The 17,152-nt window shown below is 50.2% G+C and overlaps 2 protein-coding genes across 3 annotated transcripts in view; one reads left to right on the top strand and one right to left on the bottom strand.

Moving 5' to 3' along the window:
- The first annotated feature begins 2,605 nt into the window (after positions 1-2,605).
- On the top strand, positions 2,606-3,509 carry LOC105541474 (cytochrome c oxidase subunit 6A2, mitochondrial). Of its 2 annotated transcripts, XM_011982529.1 has the most exons (3): positions 2,820-2,994; positions 3,096-3,232; positions 3,384-3,509. In XM_011982529.1, the coding sequence occupies exons 1-3, from the start codon at positions 2,922-2,924 to the stop codon at positions 3,465-3,467; spliced, it is 294 nt and encodes a 97-aa protein (XP_011837919.1). In that variant the 5' UTR covers positions 2,820-2,921; the 3' UTR covers positions 3,468-3,509. The 2 variants fall into 2 exon arrangements, with proteins under 2 accessions (XP_011837918.1, XP_011837919.1); XM_011982528.1 differs by having other exon boundaries at positions 2,606-3,232.
- A 1,256-nt stretch (positions 3,510-4,765) lies between these two features.
- Positions 4,766-17,152, bottom strand: part of ITGAD (integrin, alpha D) — a 32,116-nt gene continuing 19,729 nt past the window's right edge. The window contains exons 16-29 of the mRNA XM_011982557.1: positions 16,292-16,446; positions 15,909-16,040; positions 14,639-14,712; positions 14,262-14,403; positions 12,713-12,829; positions 12,524-12,603; positions 12,341-12,424; positions 7,739-7,817; positions 7,473-7,580; positions 7,284-7,361; positions 6,975-7,088; positions 6,730-6,831; positions 6,356-6,466; positions 4,766-4,879 (exon numbers count right to left, since the gene is read on the bottom strand). Of these exons, the coding sequence (XP_011837947.1) occupies positions 4,766-4,879; positions 6,356-6,466; positions 6,730-6,831; positions 6,975-7,088; positions 7,284-7,361; positions 7,473-7,580; positions 7,739-7,817; positions 12,341-12,424; positions 12,524-12,603; positions 12,713-12,829; positions 14,262-14,403; positions 14,639-14,712; positions 15,909-16,040; positions 16,292-16,446 (1,490 nt within the window). The remainder of the gene's footprint in view (positions 4,880-6,355; positions 6,467-6,729; positions 6,832-6,974; positions 7,089-7,283; positions 7,362-7,472; positions 7,581-7,738; positions 7,818-12,340; positions 12,425-12,523; positions 12,604-12,712; positions 12,830-14,261; positions 14,404-14,638; positions 14,713-15,908; positions 16,041-16,291; positions 16,447-17,152) is intronic.

Here is a 17,152-nt window from a genome sequence, read left to right as displayed (position 1 = left end):
AAACTGAAAGTGTTGGCAGCAGCCAGGTTCATGAACTGTGTGAGTGAGAACTTACAAAAACAATGGTGAGTGCACAGCCTGGAAGAGACAGCTCTGCACACCTTCTAGAGAGGCAGGTAAGATGGTGACAGGCCCAGAAAAGCACAGACTACCTGAGCAGCCCAGGACAGGAGTGGCCCTCCTCAGGGCATTCTCAATGTCTCAGCAAGAAAACCTCTCCATAGGAGCTCCCAAGCTGAGAACAAAGGGATGGGAATTCCCAGGGAATTGTTTGGCAACCACCACCAAAACTCTGAGGGGCCAGAACCTTTTCTTCCTTCCTTCCTTCCTTTTTTTTTTTTTTTTTGAGACAGTCTTACTCTGTCACCCAGGTTGAAGTGCAGTGACACAATCTTGGCTCACTGCAACCTCCACCTCCTGGGATCATGCAATTCTCCTGCTCAGCCTCCCGAGTAGCTGGGACTACAGGCACACGTCACCACACCCAGCTAATTTTTGTATTTTTAGTAGAGACAGGGTTTCACCATGTTGGCCAGGCAGGTCTTGAAGTCTTGACCTCAAGTGATCCGCCCGCCTCGGCCTCCCAAAGTGCTGGGATTACAAGCGTGGGCCATCATGCCCGGCCTCTAGAACTTTTTCAAGTAAAAATACCTGTCTTCATATCTGTTTTCTCCAGGAGCCATTGTCTTATATACGTAGGGAGGGCGCTATGTGTAGAGGGAGATGCCAGGTATCTTTAACTGGAATAGGGCCCCATCTTCTCTGCAACAATGCCAAAGTCCAGTTGGGAAAACAACTGTAGGAAGAATTCTGTTATAGCTCAGTGAGAGCTCAGGAATAATTTTTGTAACATTGTATAACATTTGACTGCTCAAGGAGGTTATTTTTCAAAAAAGTAGCAGCAGCAGCTAAAGTTGGGTGGAACCTACTCTTCGGTTTATTACCAACAAGAAACTGGTAATCCCAGCACTTTGGGAGGCCGAGACGGGCGGATCACGAGGTCAGGAGATCGAGACCATCCTGGCTAATACGGTGAAACCCCGTCTCTACTAAAAATACAAAAAACTAGCCGGGCGAGGTGGTGGGCGCCTGTAGTCCCAGCTACTAGCGGGAGAATGGCGTAAACCCGGGAGGCGGAGCTTGCAGTGAGCTGAGATCCGGCCACTGCACTCCAGCCTGGGCGACAGAGCAAGACTCCATCTCAAAAAAAAAAAAAAAAAAAAAAAGAAACTGGTATAGAGCCCCTTCTTGAAAGTGTACCTTCCTCGTTTTTCTTTTGTATATTAAATTCAGATTATATGTCTATATAATTCATTTTTCTTTTATATATTAAGTTCATATTAGTACATCAGCCCTTGATGAAAGCTGGAAGCTTCCTGTTGGATTGTAATTCTGAAAAGGCATTGCTGTAGGGTTAACCAAAGTAACAAGGTTCAAGCATTCATTACATACATATTTTTAGAACACCTACTTCATGCCAAGGCCCATGCCGGGTGCTGAGGACAGAACAGGCAGATGTCATCCCTGCCTGGTCTTGTGGCTTTCTCGTGACCTGCTTTGATAAAGGGTTCACACCGGCCCTGTGTAGGCTTTCTTTCTCCAAGCAGTCGTATTTTTCAGATTGAAATAAAGCACTTTGCAGTAGACACCTGTCAGGCTTGTGGCTGCCTGGAACCTTCTGAATACTCATCCTAGACCTGGAGATTTTCCCTACAATTCCTGCCTGACTAAGGCAGAATCCAGAGCTCAGTTTCCCAACCCCTCCTGCAGCTGGGGCACCTAGGGGTTGCCGGTTGGTGCAATCACATAATTCTTTTTCAGAAAAGAGCGACCCAGGATACAGGTTACATGAATAATCCGTTTTCAAGAGGGGATGAGACTGGAAGATTCTGGCTTTCCAGGGCAGCCTTAATGAAGCTTTTGGCATCCAGGCTCCAGCAGTGTGAGCTGTGGGCGTGTCACTGCAGCTGGCCAATGGAATGACTTGTTTCTGACTGTGGAGACTGTAGGCCTCTCTGGCTATACCAGACATAGTGAGCTACCTAAGATTCTCAATTACCTATCTTTTAAAACTAGTGAGAGTGAGTTCTGTTCTTTGCAAAGAACTGTGACTAATACATATACTGAACTACTGTTACCTGACAAAATCCAGGTTGACACATTCCTACCTTACATAAACTTCATAAAAATCATGTAAGGGCAGGGTGCGGTGGCTCATGCCTGTAATCCCAGCACTGCGGGAGGATCACCTGAGCTCAAGAGTTCCACACCAGGACAGTTTTTCCAGGACAATTCCAATTTCAAATACACTGTCCCTAGGCCCCCCATAAACATTTATACTTAGTAGATCACATGTTGTAATCAATCTTTGCTTTAGAAAATGTGGTCACAGTATGCAGCATTCCAGGAAGAAACTGACCCTGAGTCATGCCTTCACCTCCTTCACCACCAACAGCTGAGATACGTCTGGACACAACAGCTAAGATACCAGCTTGGACAATATAGTGAGATCCCCCCGCCTCCATTATTTAAAAAATCTTTTCAGGTACGAATTACACATTTTACAGCTGAAAAAACTGAGACTCAAAAAGACACTTCATTCATTCTACAAATATTTATTAAAGCCCAACCGTGTGCCAGCCACCAGGCATAGAATAGGGAACAAAATAGTTTCCCTGCAACTATATAAAAAGAATGGCATATTGTACTTCAAATGCCCCTTTGCCAAAATAAGAGGCACAGGACAACAGCTGTCTGGAGACGATCTCAAGCTAGTCAGGACCCATTGTAAATATAGAAACCTCTAAAAATAGCCGCTCGTGCTCCAGACTCAACAGGTGATTGGCCCAGAGAGGGGAGGGGACCCCAGGCCACGGTAAAGGGAGCGAGGACAGCGCTGGTTCCCCGCTCCCCGCACTGCCATGGCTCTGCCTCTGAGGCCCCTGACCCGGGGCTTGGCCAGCGCTGCCAAAGGAGGCCACGAAGGGTCGGCAGGTGAATGGGGAGCGGGCGGATCCCGGGGCTCCCCTACCCTGCCCACTTGTTCCCGGGCCCGCCGCCCCAGGCCCTGCGCGCTCACCCCTCTCCATCCGCAGCTCGCACCTGGCGCCTGCTCTCCTTCGTGCTGGCGCTGCCCAGCGTGGCCCTCTGCACCCTCAACTCCTATCTCCACTCAGGCCACCGCCCGCGCCCCGAGTTCCGTCCCTACCAGCACCTCCGCATCCGCACCAAGGTACGCGGGACGGGCGCGCGGGCGGCCCGGGGGTGCTGCGGGGTGCATGGGGAGCGTGGGGAGCGTGGGGCGCGTGGAGGGGGAGGCGGGGGAGGCGCGGACTCCGGACTTACGGCGCTCACGCGCGCTCCCTCCTCCGCTCTCTCCACAGCCCTTCCCCTGGGGGGACGGTAACCACACTCTGTTCCACAACAGCCACGTCAACCCACTGCCCACTGGCTACGAACACCCCTGAGGCCCCGGACGCCCCCGGGCGCAATAAAGGTGTGAAGCTTCGTGTCTGAGGCTCTATGGGGAGGGCGGGGCCACTGGGAATGCACCCGGAGGCGCCCGCTCCGTGCCTGCGCCCAGCTTGGTAAGCGCCTGTTCCGCGCATGCGCCTTGCGCGGTGGGCGCTCCACGTGCTTTTCCCACGTGGCTGATACTGGGGTGCTTGAGGGAGCCTCCTCCACGCACAGGTAGGCGATCCCAGCTCACTCTCTCTCACCTCGTAATAATGAGGCCTCTGTCTCACGCACACCTATTAAAAATTAGGGCTGTAGGCTGTAATGGGCTTCCTCATACACTGAATCCTCACAGTAACGCTGGGAGTAGGGTATAATTTTAGTTCCCCTTCTCCAGAGGAGGACCTGAGATTCTCGGGAATTAAATGACTTGTCGAAGTTCAGGCAGCTTGCAGAGCCCCCCTGGGAGCCCAGGGCTGCAGATCCTGAAGTCCCACTTCTTGCCTGACACCTGAGCCGCTGGTGTCTGTGAACCCCAGCTATCTGGATTTCAGACGGAGGCTCCACAGTCCTGTGTGTGAGGCCTCGGGACCTAATGCTGGATTTGGAATCTTTTGGTCATTCTCTATAATCTTTCTTAATTGGTCTTCTATTTGGGAAATCACATGCTCCAAGCCTGGCTTTCCTGGCTTCTGAATACCCCATTCAATGGGGACAGGAGTTCAGATGAGCTCTGGACATTTCTTCACCTCCTAGGACAGCCTGCCCACTTACCATTACGGAGGAACCTGAAGTGTGTGCAGAAACCCATGACCAATGCATCCTGCGTGCACGTGCATGCGCACGCACACACACACACACTCTTTGACTCTCTCCCCTGAGACACCTCTCAGCCCCATCAAGAAAAGATGCCCTCAGCTCCCATCACCATAGAAAGTGAGAAAACTTTTTCAATGCCCACAAACAGGTTCCCCCAACTATTGCCAGAGAGGCATTCAGGTCCCTGGGTTATAGCTCTTCCATGCAAGGAAAGTGTGCTATAAACATCCTCGTTTCATGTGACAATTCTTATGCACATGAAAATTTATGCTGGCACCATGCCTGTTTCTGTAAAAAGTGGGTCATCACTAAAAAAGGTGGACAGATATGCAAAAATATTACAATCCCTACCTCTCTCGGAAGGTGCTTAGCATCTGGTAGGTTGCTCAGGCCAGTGCAGATCTATGCAGAAGTTGTTTCCATGTAAGTTGATTTATGGTTGCAAGCAAGACCAGCCCACAGGGGCAGAGATAAACAGGAAAGTGGATTATTAGGACAAAGGCACATTTGGGGCCCCACAGCTGAAATCTTCCCCGCTGAATGTGGCAGTTTCTTCAAGCTTGTCCTCCAGCATTTCCTTGTAGTGGCGTTTGAAGAAGCCAAGCTATCAGGGGAAATAAGTGAGAAAAGCTGGGTAAGGCCAGGTGCGGTGGCTCACACCTCTAATCCCAGCACTTTGGGAAGCTGAGGAAGGTGGGTCACTTGAGGTCAGGAGCTGGAGACCAGCCTAACCAACCTGGTGAAACCCTGTCTCTACTAAAAATACAAAAATTAGCTGGGCATGGTGGTGCGCCTATAATCCCAGGTACTCAGGAGGCTGAGGCAAGAGAATCGCTTGAACCCGGGAAATGGAGGTTGCAGTGAGCCAGGATCATGTCACTGCACTCCAGCCTGGGCGACAGAGCAAGGTTCCATATAAAAGAAGAAGAAAGGAGAAGAGAAAAAAAGAAAAGAAAAAGAAAAAAAAAGAAAGAAAGAAAATCTGGGTAAGAGGGCAGGGAAGAAAATTGGGAATAAGAAGAAGCTGAGAGAGGAGAGGAGGCAACAACTAAGCTAACTTACATTTGTGTGTGAGAACCTTTATGTGAACAACAGCTATCATATATTGAGCAACTGCTGGCCCCAAGCACAGTAGGTACACACACGACCCGTGGCAGGACAGCATAGATCCAGGCAGATCTGTGCACATGCCCTGGCCTCATTTCTCTCTCACTTCAGCCACTCTGTGATATAAGCATTATTATCATTTCAAAAATGAGAAACGGCGGGGCACAGTGGCTCACGCCTGTAAACCCGGCACTTGGGGAGGCCGAGGTGGGCAGATCACATGAGGTCAGGAGTTCAAGACCAATCTGGCCAACATGGTGAAACCCTGTCTCTACTAAAAATACAAAAATTAGCCAGGTGTGGTGGCGTGTGCCTATAGTCCTAGCTACTTGGGAAACTGAGGCATGAGAATCTTTTGAACCTGGGAGGTGGAGGTTGCAGTGAGCTGAGACTGTGCCACTGCACTCCAGTCTGAGCAACTGAGTGAGACTCCACCTCAAAAGAAAAAAGAAAAAAAAAAAAAGAGAGAGAGAGAAACACGCTCAGAGAGGTGGAGCAACTTGCCTAACATTAAACAGTGAATACATGATAGAACCAAAATGTGTGTCCAGGCCTGCCTGCCTCCACAGTCTGAGTTCTCACTATACCACCCAGTCTGTAGAAGGGCTTGGGTTGGATGCTGGTGGTGTCAAGAGTGGGATAAGGCCGGACGGATGTGGTGACTCACGCCTGTAATCCCAGAACTTTGGGAGGCCGAGGCAGGCGGATCACCTGAGGTCAGGAGTTTGAGACCAGCCTGGCCAACATGGTGAAACTGCATCTCTACTAAAAATACAAAAAGCTAGCCAGGCATGGTGCAGGCCACCTGTAATCCCAGCTACTCGGGAGGCTGAGGCAGGAGAATCACTTGAACCCGGGAGGTGGATATTGCAGTGAGCCAAGATCACACCATTGCACTCCAGCCTGGGCAACAAGAGTGAAAACTCTGTCTCAAAAAAAAAAAAAAAAAAAAAGAGTGGGATAAAACACTTGCCTTGTACAGTGCGGCTGTGATGAGCGCCAGCAGTAGCAGAGCCCCCACAGAGCTGCCCATGATGATGGGAATGGCGTTGTAGACCTCGTATTCTTCTAGCACCATCTCCATCTGATTCGGAGATCAGAGAGCGTCTGGCCTCCTGCCATCCCGGATGCCTCCCAGGTTCCCCAACCTTTAACTCCCTCCCCTCCTCCCTGAGGCTCTGCTCTAAGGGTTGAGACGCAGCAGCACCCGTGCCCTGAGGGACAGCTGTCTTACCCAGAGACCTTCACCCTCCTCCCCCAAGGCTTGCAAACCCCCACCCAGCGCCGCGGATGTAGCCCTAGGGGCCCTCTGTCCAGCCTGGTCACTGCCCCCGACACGGTCTCTACCTGAGCTCTCATAAATGCCTCCTGTCCTGGAAGCTGGGAGTACACGGATGTGTCGAACGTAATTTCAGCCACACTCACGACCGACACCTTCTTCTGCGATGTCTGCAAAGGGGTTGGGGGAAGCCTGTGAAACTGGCTCTGGGGGAGGCTCAGAGCTCCAGGGATGCCCTGGCTTGCAGATGGGCACAGACATGCCAGGTCCTGCCTGAGTCCGGGGCAGGTGCTCTGCCACTGCCCTCACGCACCTGGCGGACCCAGCCAAAACTGAGGTTGCCCTTCAGGGTGAAATCCAGCTCCTCCTGGACGCTGAAGGAGGGGATGTCACAGCGGAACCGCAGGCAGCCAGCAATGGAGCAGTCCTGGGGGCAGAAGAGGGGTGAAGCTGAGGGGTTCTTCACTGAGGAGGGAACCATAGGTAAAAATATGGTCAGGTTTGGGGTGGGGAACAGATGAACAGTTACAGGACATGCACGGAACTCTGCGGCCTAGCGCTACATTTCTCGGTATCCCTGGTGGGGGCTGATCTTGCGGTGGGGGTTCAGGGACTTTCTTACCAGCACGGGACTTCTTGAAATCTGGGTCAGGAAGTCAGAATGCTGGGGAGGTTTTCTCTCTGATACACAGGGGAGACTCTGGGGAGAGAGAGAAGCAGTTAGCCACAGAATGAGCAACATGTCCCTGGTAAGAGGCAGTGCCGTGCTGTGGGATGCCAGTCTGAAGAAAGAGAAGAGGCAGGCAGGTACCTGGGATGGGGCCTCCACGACCACATCCCACACGGCCACCCCGTTCAGCAGGACAGGAACCCAGAAGGTAATGCTGATGGACAGATCTCGCTGGCTGAGGTTATTCACCTGCAGGAAATCAAGGCAGAGTGTTATTGTGGTCTCTGGAGCCTCCCAAATGCCACTTCCCTCCTGGCCCTACCCCAAGCTCCTCTCCGTCTTCTCCACCAACTTCCAAATTTATCCACACTGTGGAAGGCAGACAGGGATACTCCCTAGACTCTCACGCGGTATCGATGCTCAGCCTCTTTCATTTTCTTCTCATCAGAGGTTGTAAAGTTGAAGTACTTGGTGGATTCTTCCTGTCTGGGGAGAGAGCCTGTGGGTGAAAAACAGCCCTGAAACTGTCCCCAGTTGTGCCCTGTCCTACTGCAGAGAGCTCTGTTTGGCCAGGCACATTTCTCAGGGAAATAATAATGGACATTATTTGGCTGGGTGCAGTGGCTCATGCCTGTTATCCCAGAACTTTGGGAGTCTGGGGCAGGAGGATCGCTTGAGCCCAGGAGTTCCAGACCAGCTGGGGCAACATAGTGAGACCCCGTCCCTATTCAAAATAAACAAATAAAAGATGGTCCCACATAACCTTTGCTGCCTCGGCTTCAGCCCCCTCCCCCCGATGTCCCTTGCCCCCATCACCCAGATCCACTAGCTCTGCCCTGCACACCTCTGGCTCTTTCATAGTCTCATGAGTTTGCTCAAGCTCTTCTCCTTGGAATGTTCTTACTATCTCCCATTTTGGAAATTTACACTTAAAACCCCAACTTAAACCTCACCTCTCCTACATGGGGCAAAGGCATTTGCATTGCTTTCTCTAATAGTTAGTGGTTGGCCTCTGGTAATGCTTACAGAGATTGCAGCAGAACAAGTTAGCCTAAGGGGACTCTAGGAAGGAGAGCTGGATCACTCAGGAAGACATGGAGTGAGGGCCCCTTCATGGTGGGAATGAAGAAAACAGATTCAGCTGTCCTGGGGCAGGTGAGTAAACGTGAAGGAAGATGGTGCCTGTGCACAAGCCTATGGAAGGGACATCGGTGTTCCAGAAGGCAGGTGGGGTCTTTCCACCCAGACTTCCTTCAGCAAACACAGGCTGTGTGGTTGGCACTGTGGGTTCAAGTTAAGCCATACTCCCTGGTTTTAGTAATAAGGAGCAAGCTGGCCAGGCGAGGTGGCTCACGCCTATAATCCCAACACTTAGAGAGGCTAAGGTAGGAGGATCGCTTGAGCTCAGGAGTTCAAGACTGGCCTGGGCAACATAGAGAGACCTCATTTCTGCAAAAAAAAAAAAAAAAAATACAAACATTAGCTGCACGTGGTGGCACACGCCTGTGGTCCCAGCTACTCAGGAGGCTGAAGCAGGAGGATTGCTTGAGCCTGGGAGGTCGAGGCTGCAGTGAGCTACGTTCACACTGCTCCCCTCCAGCCTGGGCAACAGAGTGAGACCCTGTCTCAAAACAAACAAACAAAAAGCAAAAGTAAGCAGAGCAGCAGAGGGGCCTGCACCTCGCACGCAGCAGCCAGACCAGCCGCACAGAAACGGCCCCAGCAGTCCACCCCCCATCAGCCTGATGACTAAAAACAGGGACTCCAGTGTCAAACTGCCTGGGTTCACATCTCAGGTCGACCACTTCCTACCTGAGTCACTAAGGCAAGCCGCTTCACGTCTCTGGAACCTGTAGCTTTTCACTCTTTAAAATGGGGATGCGAACCATAGCACCTCCCTGTAGTAGAGTTGTGACCAGGGCTTGGTAGTGCCCAGCACGCAGGGAGTCCTCCATAAATCTTAGGGGTTTATTTTCCCTAAGTATGCCGGTTTTCCTCTGTGCCTCCCACCCGAAACCCTTCTCTCTGTGCTTCTGTTTTCTCACCTTAAAATCTAGTTCTAAGCCTCTTTTCATTTTTAAAATTTTATTTTATTTTCATTTTAAATTTTTTTTGGGTAGAGATGGAGTCTCGCTATGTTGCCCAGGCTGGTCTTGAACTCCTGGATTCAAGCCATCCTCCCATCCATGCCCGTAATCCCAGCACTCAGCCTCCTAAAGTGCTGGAATTACAGGCATGAGCCACCATGTGCAGCCTAAGCCTGTTTTCAGATCGAAGTAAACCACTCAGCTTTCCCCAGTGCTTGGAGAGGCATGCCATATACGGCATAGGCATGGGCTCTGCAGCCAAACTGTCTGGGTCTGATTCCTGGTTCTGCTGCTCACTTGGAGATTGACAGGAACAAAGTATTTCACTTATTGATGTCTTTGTTGATGAAAATCGGGGTAACAATATAATTATTGTGAGGATTAAATAAATGTAAATACATATAAAGTACTTAAGATGATGCAAGAAAACCACCTTAAAACAACAGCAACATACAACGATGCCTGACATGGGTACATATAACTGTAAGCTCTTATTGTAAATATTTCCCTGTGGATAGAAAAGGAAACGTACGTGTGACTTGAAAAGACAATGACACTGCTTGATCTCCCTCGTTCCTTCCCCTAACAACTTAATACATCAGAAGCAACAGCAGCCAGGTGTGGTGGCTCACACCTGTAATCCCAGCACTTTGGGAGGCCATGGCGGGCAGATCACCTGAGGTCGGGAGTTCGAGACCAGCCTGACCAATGTGGAGAAACCCTGTCTCTACTAAAAATACAAAATTAGCCAGGCGTGGTGGTGCATGCCTGTAATCCCAGCTACTCAGGAAGCTGAGACAGGAGAATTGCTTGAACTTGGGAGGCAGAGATCTCAATATTGCACTCCAGCCTGGGCAACAAGAGTGAAACTCTATCTCAAAACAAACAAACAAACAAACAACAACAAATTAGCTAGATGTGGTTGTGCATGCCTGTAATCCAGCTACTTGGGAGGCTGAGGCAGGAGAATCGCTTGAACCTGGGAGGTGGAGGTTGTGGTGAGCCCAGATTGCACCAATGAACTCCAGCCTGGGTGACAGAGCGAGACTGTCTCAAAAAAAAAAAAAAAAAAAAAAAGCAATAGCAGCAAACTCTGTCCCACAGCAATGTTACAGGCTTTCAGCCCAGTGTGTGGGATGCCTTGCTCTGCGTCCAGTCTGGCCTGCCTCTGCGCCTGCACCCACCTGAAGTGCCCTCTTGCCTTCAGCCCTACACTTACCCTTCCTGCGCTGCCTCGGCCGGGCTCTTAGAGACCTTCCCAACAGTTTCTCACACCTCTGCCCCACTCTGAGTTTTATAGAAACCCGACCTTTCCTTTCTGCTGTGTGGTGACAGACCATATCCTGTTGGGCACAAGTTCCCCAATTCAGGGTGCTCAGAAAAGTCTTGATCTCCATCTAGCAGCTGTGCTTCAGCACATTCACATTTAATACAAAGGACAGGATGTGTTTCATGTTAAAAAAGGAAGCCTTCCTTTTGGAGGCAGAGGCGGAAAAGAAAGGCACAGCCGTGGCAAAGTGTGTGTGTCCCACCAGCAAGTCGGTTTGAGAGAAGCAGCAAGAGCTGTGGTATATATTATTAGGGTACAAATACACCAAGGATACATTCCGAGAAATTAATCGTAAGGCAATTTCTTTTTCTTTTTCTTTTCTATTCTTTTCTTTTCTTTCTTTTTTTTTTTTTTTGAGACACAGTCTTCCTGTGTTACCCCCGAGCTGGAGTGCAGCGGCACAATCTCAGCTTACTGCAATCTCTGCCTCCCAAGTTCAAGCGATTCTTTTGCCTCAGCCTCCCCAGTAGCTGGGATTACAGGCATGTGCCACGGCACTGGGCTAATGTTTGCATTTTTAGTAGAGACAAGGTTTCACCATGTTGGCTAGGTTGGTCTTGAACTCCTGACCTCAGGTGATCCGCCTGCCTCAGCTTCCCAAAGTGCTGGGATTACAGGTTTGAGCCACTGCGCCTAGCCTTAGGCAATTTCATCCTTGTGCAAACATCATAGGTTACACTTATGGAAACCTAGATGGTAGAGCCTACTGCACAGCTAGGTGATATGGTGTAGCCTATTGCTCCTGGGCTACAAACCTGTGCAGCATGTTACTGTACTGGATATTGTAGGCAGTTGTAACACAATGGAAAGTATTTGTGTATCTAGACATAAAAAGGCAACGAGTTGCACTACAATGTTACAACTGTTATGGCATACCTAGGAGATTTTTCAACTCCATTATAATTTTAGGAGGCCATAGTAAATGTGGGTCCATTGTTGACAAAAACACCTTTTTTTTTTTTTGAGACAGAATCTTGCTCTGTTGCCCAGGCTGGAGTGCAGTGGCGTGATCTCAGCTCACTGCAACCTCCACCTCCCGGGTTCAAGAGATTCTCTGGCCTCAGCCTCCTGAGTAGCTGGGATTACAGGCATGCGCCACTATGTCCAGCTAATTTTTTTTTTTTTTTTTTTTTTAGACCAAGGCTCACTCTGTCACCCAGGCTGGAGTGCAGTGGCATGATCTCTGCTCACTGCAACCTCCGCCACCCGGATTCAAGTGATTCTCCTGCCTCAGCCTCCCGAGTAGCTGGAATTACAGGCACGCGCCACCACGCCCAACTAATTAATTATGTATTTTTAGTAGAGATGGAGTTTCACCGTGATGGCCAAACTGGTCTCGAACTCCTGACCTCAGTTGAACCACCTGCCTCAGCCTCCCAAAGTGCTGGGATTACAGGCGTGAGCTACCACGTCCAGCCCAGAAACATCTTTATGTAGCATAAACATTATTATATATGGCTGTTCACCCACAAAGGCATCCCAAAACAGGAGAGCTTAGATGTGCATCATTGGAAGAGCAAGCTGGGACTCAGAGGGAGTACCAGGCATAGAGGAAGGCCAGAGGTCCACGGGGAGGGCCAGGGACTGGGCACCTGCTGATCACAGTGTGGACTGCGTACTTCACCGGGAGCTCCAGCTGGAAGGTGGCCTTGCTGCCTGAAGCCTTATTGTTCTCGCTAGAGAAAGAAAGGGGGGACCAATGGGAAGGAATCCAGGAGAGGGGTCTCTAGCCGGGGCATGAGATGGAGGGTGGGGGCACCCTGGCCTGTACCCACCTGCTTGCACTGGCCCTCATAAGCATCCTGTCTCCCAGCGTGGCCTTGTAGGAGACATCGAATGTGACTATGAAGGTGCCCTGAGGGAAGGAGAAGGAAAGAATGGGGATAAAAGGTAGGGCATGGTGGAGTGAGGGACGGATTGGGACAAGGGAGGACAGTGATGGGGATTTCGGGGGAAGCACTGACGTTAGAGCCCTCACGGAAGATGGGGTGGTTGACGCTGCAGCGGCTGCTCCTCAGGCCCTCGTCCTCAGTGGGCACTGTCTCACATGCCAGGCGCAGGGCACGCTGATGGGGCTGCTTCTAGGAGAGGAGAATGAATTTTAAAAAGTTACCCGCATGCATGTGTGGGCTTGATACACAGCAATGGTGACACTGCAGAGCAGTAGGGAAAAGGACACACTTTTCTTTCTTTTTTTTTTTTTTTGAGACGGATTCTCACTCTTGTCACCCAGGCTGGAGTGCAATGGAGTGCATGGTCCACTGCAACCTCCACCTCCCAGGTTCAAGCAATTCTCCTGCCTCAGCCTCTCAAGTAGCTGGGATTACAGGTGCCTGCTGCCATGCCTGGCTAATATTTTTGTATTTTTAGTAGAGATGGGGTTTCACCATGTTGGTCAGGCTAGTCTCAAACTCCTGACCTCAGGTGATCCACCAGCCTTGGCCTCCCAAAGTGCTGGGATTACAGGTGTGAGCCACCTCGCCCAGCCAAGGACAGACTTTTCAATCAATTTCCATCAATGCCAGGAACATTGACCCAAACAAAAAAAAAAAAAAGAAAGAAAAGTAAAGAAAGAACAAGAGGAAGAAGAGAAGAAAGAAGAAAAATAAATTGGATCCCTACCCCACTCCATAAATTAAAATAAATTCCAACTGATTTAAAGACTTAAATGTGAAAAAGCAAAACCATGAAGTTTTTGGAAGATAATATGGGGGCTATTTTCATAACCTGGAAGTGTTTCTTAAACAAGCCCACACACAGAAAAAACATGGTCAGGTGCGGTGGCTCACGCCTATAATCTCAGAACTTTGGGAGGCTGAGGTGGGAGGATTGCTTGAGCCCAGCAATTTGAGACCAGCCTGGGCAGCATGGTGAGACCCTGTCTCTAAAAGAAATAAAAATAAAAAATAAATAAATTAAAAATTAGCTGGGCGTAGTGGTATGCACCTGTAGTCCCAGCTACTCAGAAGGCTGAGGTGGGAGAATTGCTTGAGCCCAGCAGGTCTAGGCTGCAGCAGTGATTGGTGATTGTGCCACTGCACTCCAGCCTGGGTGACAGAGTAAGACTCCTTCTCAAAAAAACAAAAAACAAAAAACAAAAAACAAGAGAGGGAGGAAGGGAGGGACAGAGGGAGAGAGAGAGAAATACAAGGAAGTGATGACCACAAAGTCAGAATAGTGATGACCTTTGGGGAGAGGCTGGAGCTGTGATGGGGAAAGGTACACGGGGAGGGGGTTCTGGGGATACTAGCAGCGATTTATTTCTTGACCTGGATGTTAACTCTATGGTTTGTTTAATATTATTCATTAAACTGTATATATGCTTCATGCACTTTCTCATTCTCTGTGTGTGTGTGTGTGTGTGTGTGTGAGAGAGAGAGAGAGAGACAGACAGAGAGAGAGAGAGAGAGAGTACATATCATCACAGAAGAATTTTGAAGAACATTCTGTAACTCCCAGGGCTACAGGGCAGGGGAGAGGCCCCTTCCCACTAGAGCCTACAGCAGTTGTTACCTGGGCTCCCAACACCCGTCGGTGGGACAGCCCTGCTGGGTAGTAGAGGCTGACCACAGTTCCGTAGGAATCCTCGCCCGCATTCCACACAGTCACAATCACATTGAGCTCCAGGGAGCTCCCCACGATCAGGATCTTCAGGCTGAAGGGAAAGGACTGGGAGTGGAACTCCACTGAACGGAAAGGCTGGGAGTGGGACTCCACTGGAAATAGACGGGAACTGGGAAAGGCAGGGCAGCCCTGGAAACTCTGGGCCAATAACATCCCAGTCAACATCACTTTTGTTAGAAAGAGAGCCAGAGAGCAGCACAAGCATCCCAGGAGGATGGGGGACTCGGAAGCCCGAGTGTCTGGATATGAAAGGAGTTACAGCTCACCCTGAGAAGCTGAGGGTGACACCCAGGTCCCCTTCACAGAGGCCATCTTGCCCACAGTTCTTCTCAAAGGGGAGCTGCAGCAAAACAGTACATTCTGTTCCCATCTGACGTCTTAGTCTTTCTCCAAGACCCTCCTTAGAAGCACCCACCAACATTGAGCATTACTAAGCCACTGCCCCCAGCACTTTGCTGGACACCAACAAGGAGCACAGGTGCGGTTTGGAGGTTGGCATATAAAAGGAAGATAGGACAAGATCCTTGGCTTCAAGGGACAGAAAGTTCAGTTGAGTCACATCCAGCTTATCCTGGAACAATTATTCCACAAACATTATTAAGTGCCAATAATTGTGCAGGTTCTGGGTTGGGTGAGGGCTGAGGGAAGGTGGAAACGACAGACAAATTCAACAACGTTCCTATGCTCAAGGAACCTACAGTCCCAAGACAGCCTCAAATGTAGATGCAGATGGTTATAACAGCTGTGCGATACCTGCTGTGGCACCACCTTGGTGTAACAGGGACCAGAGAAGGAGCGGCAGCTGCTGAGTGTGGCCTTCAGAAGAGTGGGAGTTGAGGCTGGAACTTCGAGGGGAGAGGGGAAGAGAAGGCAGAAGGCAGTGTTTTCCAAATGAGGGGCGAGAAAGGAACAAAGGTACCGAGGTAGGAATGAGGAAACTTGGGAGGGATATGGGAATGAACAAGAGAGACTGTGCTAGGGAAAAGTGGGAACCGCCTGGGATGTGAGGTGGAAGCAGGGCCTAAGACCAGAAGGGAGAGCAAGGCTGGTGCATTTACTAAAAGCATGCCTAGTAAGGGGGAGTGGGATGCTGTGAAGCCAGAGAGGCCAGGAGGCCAAGTCAGAGAGGACATCAGAGGGAAGGATCGGGGTCTTTGTAAATGCAAGGGGGATTACGCAGGGGACGGAAAAGCCTAGATTTGCATTTTAGGGCCAGTTGACTCTAGCTCCTCTATGGAAAATGGGTGGGAGAGTACTGGAATAGATATGGGAACCACTTTGTGTTGACTCTGGTGTAGGTAGGAGAGAATCGAGGGGCTGGGGGAAGCAGCAGCTGGGACCAGGAGGAGAATGGGGTGGACTTCAGGTCTGTCCTGGAGACAGAACCCACAGGCCTGGGTGTGAGAAGGAAGGGAGAGACTGGAGTCAGGTTTCTGGGCTGGATGTGGTTGGGTGATTGGGAGCTACAGTGGATTCTTAAGTGCATGGAGACAAAATGAAGTCAGGACATCCCTGGGACTTCATTGGAAAACTCACAGAAGCAGTGAAGAGGTCTTGTGAGCCCATGGCCAGCACAGGGCGCAGGTTCTGTGGGGAGGGGATGGGCTCTCTCACCAGCGAGAAGTTGAGGTGCAGAATGATGGGGCTCACCACGTCCTCCACACAATCCTGAGGGAGAACAGGCTTTCAAGAACCTGCAGTCCTCTACGCTCCACCACAAGTCCTCCTGCACTGCATCCATTCCCCACTGCCCTGACAGTGCCCCTCCAAGCAGTGGAGCCAGGTTCTCCTGCCCCAGCTTTCCTCTCTCCAGCCCCAACATCCTAACCCTTCCCACCTCGCTCTGCAGAGAGCGGGGGTGCTCCAGGCCACCCTTGGGCTCCTCCTCCCTCCCCCTTCTCAGAACCCGAAGTCCTCACTTTCAAAAGCAGCTTCAGGATTTCACAGTGAACCCCCAGTCCCAGGGTTTTTCTTCGAGTCAAAGTCGGGTTCTTGGTTTCATCGAAAATGGCACGAGAAGTCAGACGGCCTGGGTCCAGTGCCAGATCAAACCTGACAGAGCTTTGGACGTCACCTGAAGTGCAGGGCAGAGTGGAAAATGAAAAGGCAGAAATAACCTAGAATGCTCTGTTTTCATTTATTTGTTCATACAATACGTGTTTGCCGGACACTTTTACAGGCCATGAACTGTACCACGTGCTGGGGATACATGTGGAGAAGATAAATGGACAGATGGATGATGGATGGATGGATGGATGGATGGATGGATGGATGGATGGATGGATGGCTAGATAATAGATAAATAGATGATAGATTAAATAGGTGATAGATGATAGATAATAGATGATAGATTTGGTAGATGAGAGATTAGATAGGTGATAGATCAGATAGATAGATGATAGATAATAGGTGATAGATGGGTAGATAGATGATACATTAGATAGGTGATAGATTGGTAGATAGATGATACATTAGATAGGTGATAGATTAGATTAATAGATAATAGATAGATGATAGATTTGGTAGATAGATGATAGATTAGCTAGCTAGATGGATATGGCCTCACTCTCATGAAGCTCACAATCTAAGAGAGAAACCAAGCACATGGGCCATGATATCACAGCGTGATCAGTGCAAGGGGAGGCTCTCCTGTGGTTCTAAGGATAGCACGCTCGCTGGACCTGGCCATGCTGCCATCCCAGATGGACCAAGGCTAAGCAGCCACCCAGAGAATGAGCAGGAACCAGGTGAGGAGTGGGGAGAACGTCTGGGACCGTGGG

Source organism: Mandrillus leucophaeus, unplaced genomic scaffold (genome assembly GCF_000951045.1).
Source record: "Mandrillus leucophaeus isolate KB7577 unplaced genomic scaffold, Mleu.le_1.0 Scaffold24, whole genome shotgun sequence".
NCBI classification, from domain to species: domain Eukaryota; kingdom Metazoa; phylum Chordata; class Mammalia; order Primates; family Cercopithecidae; genus Mandrillus; species Mandrillus leucophaeus.
Note: the sequence above shows the minus strand (reverse complement) of the source record. Positions and strands in the feature narration are given on the sequence as shown.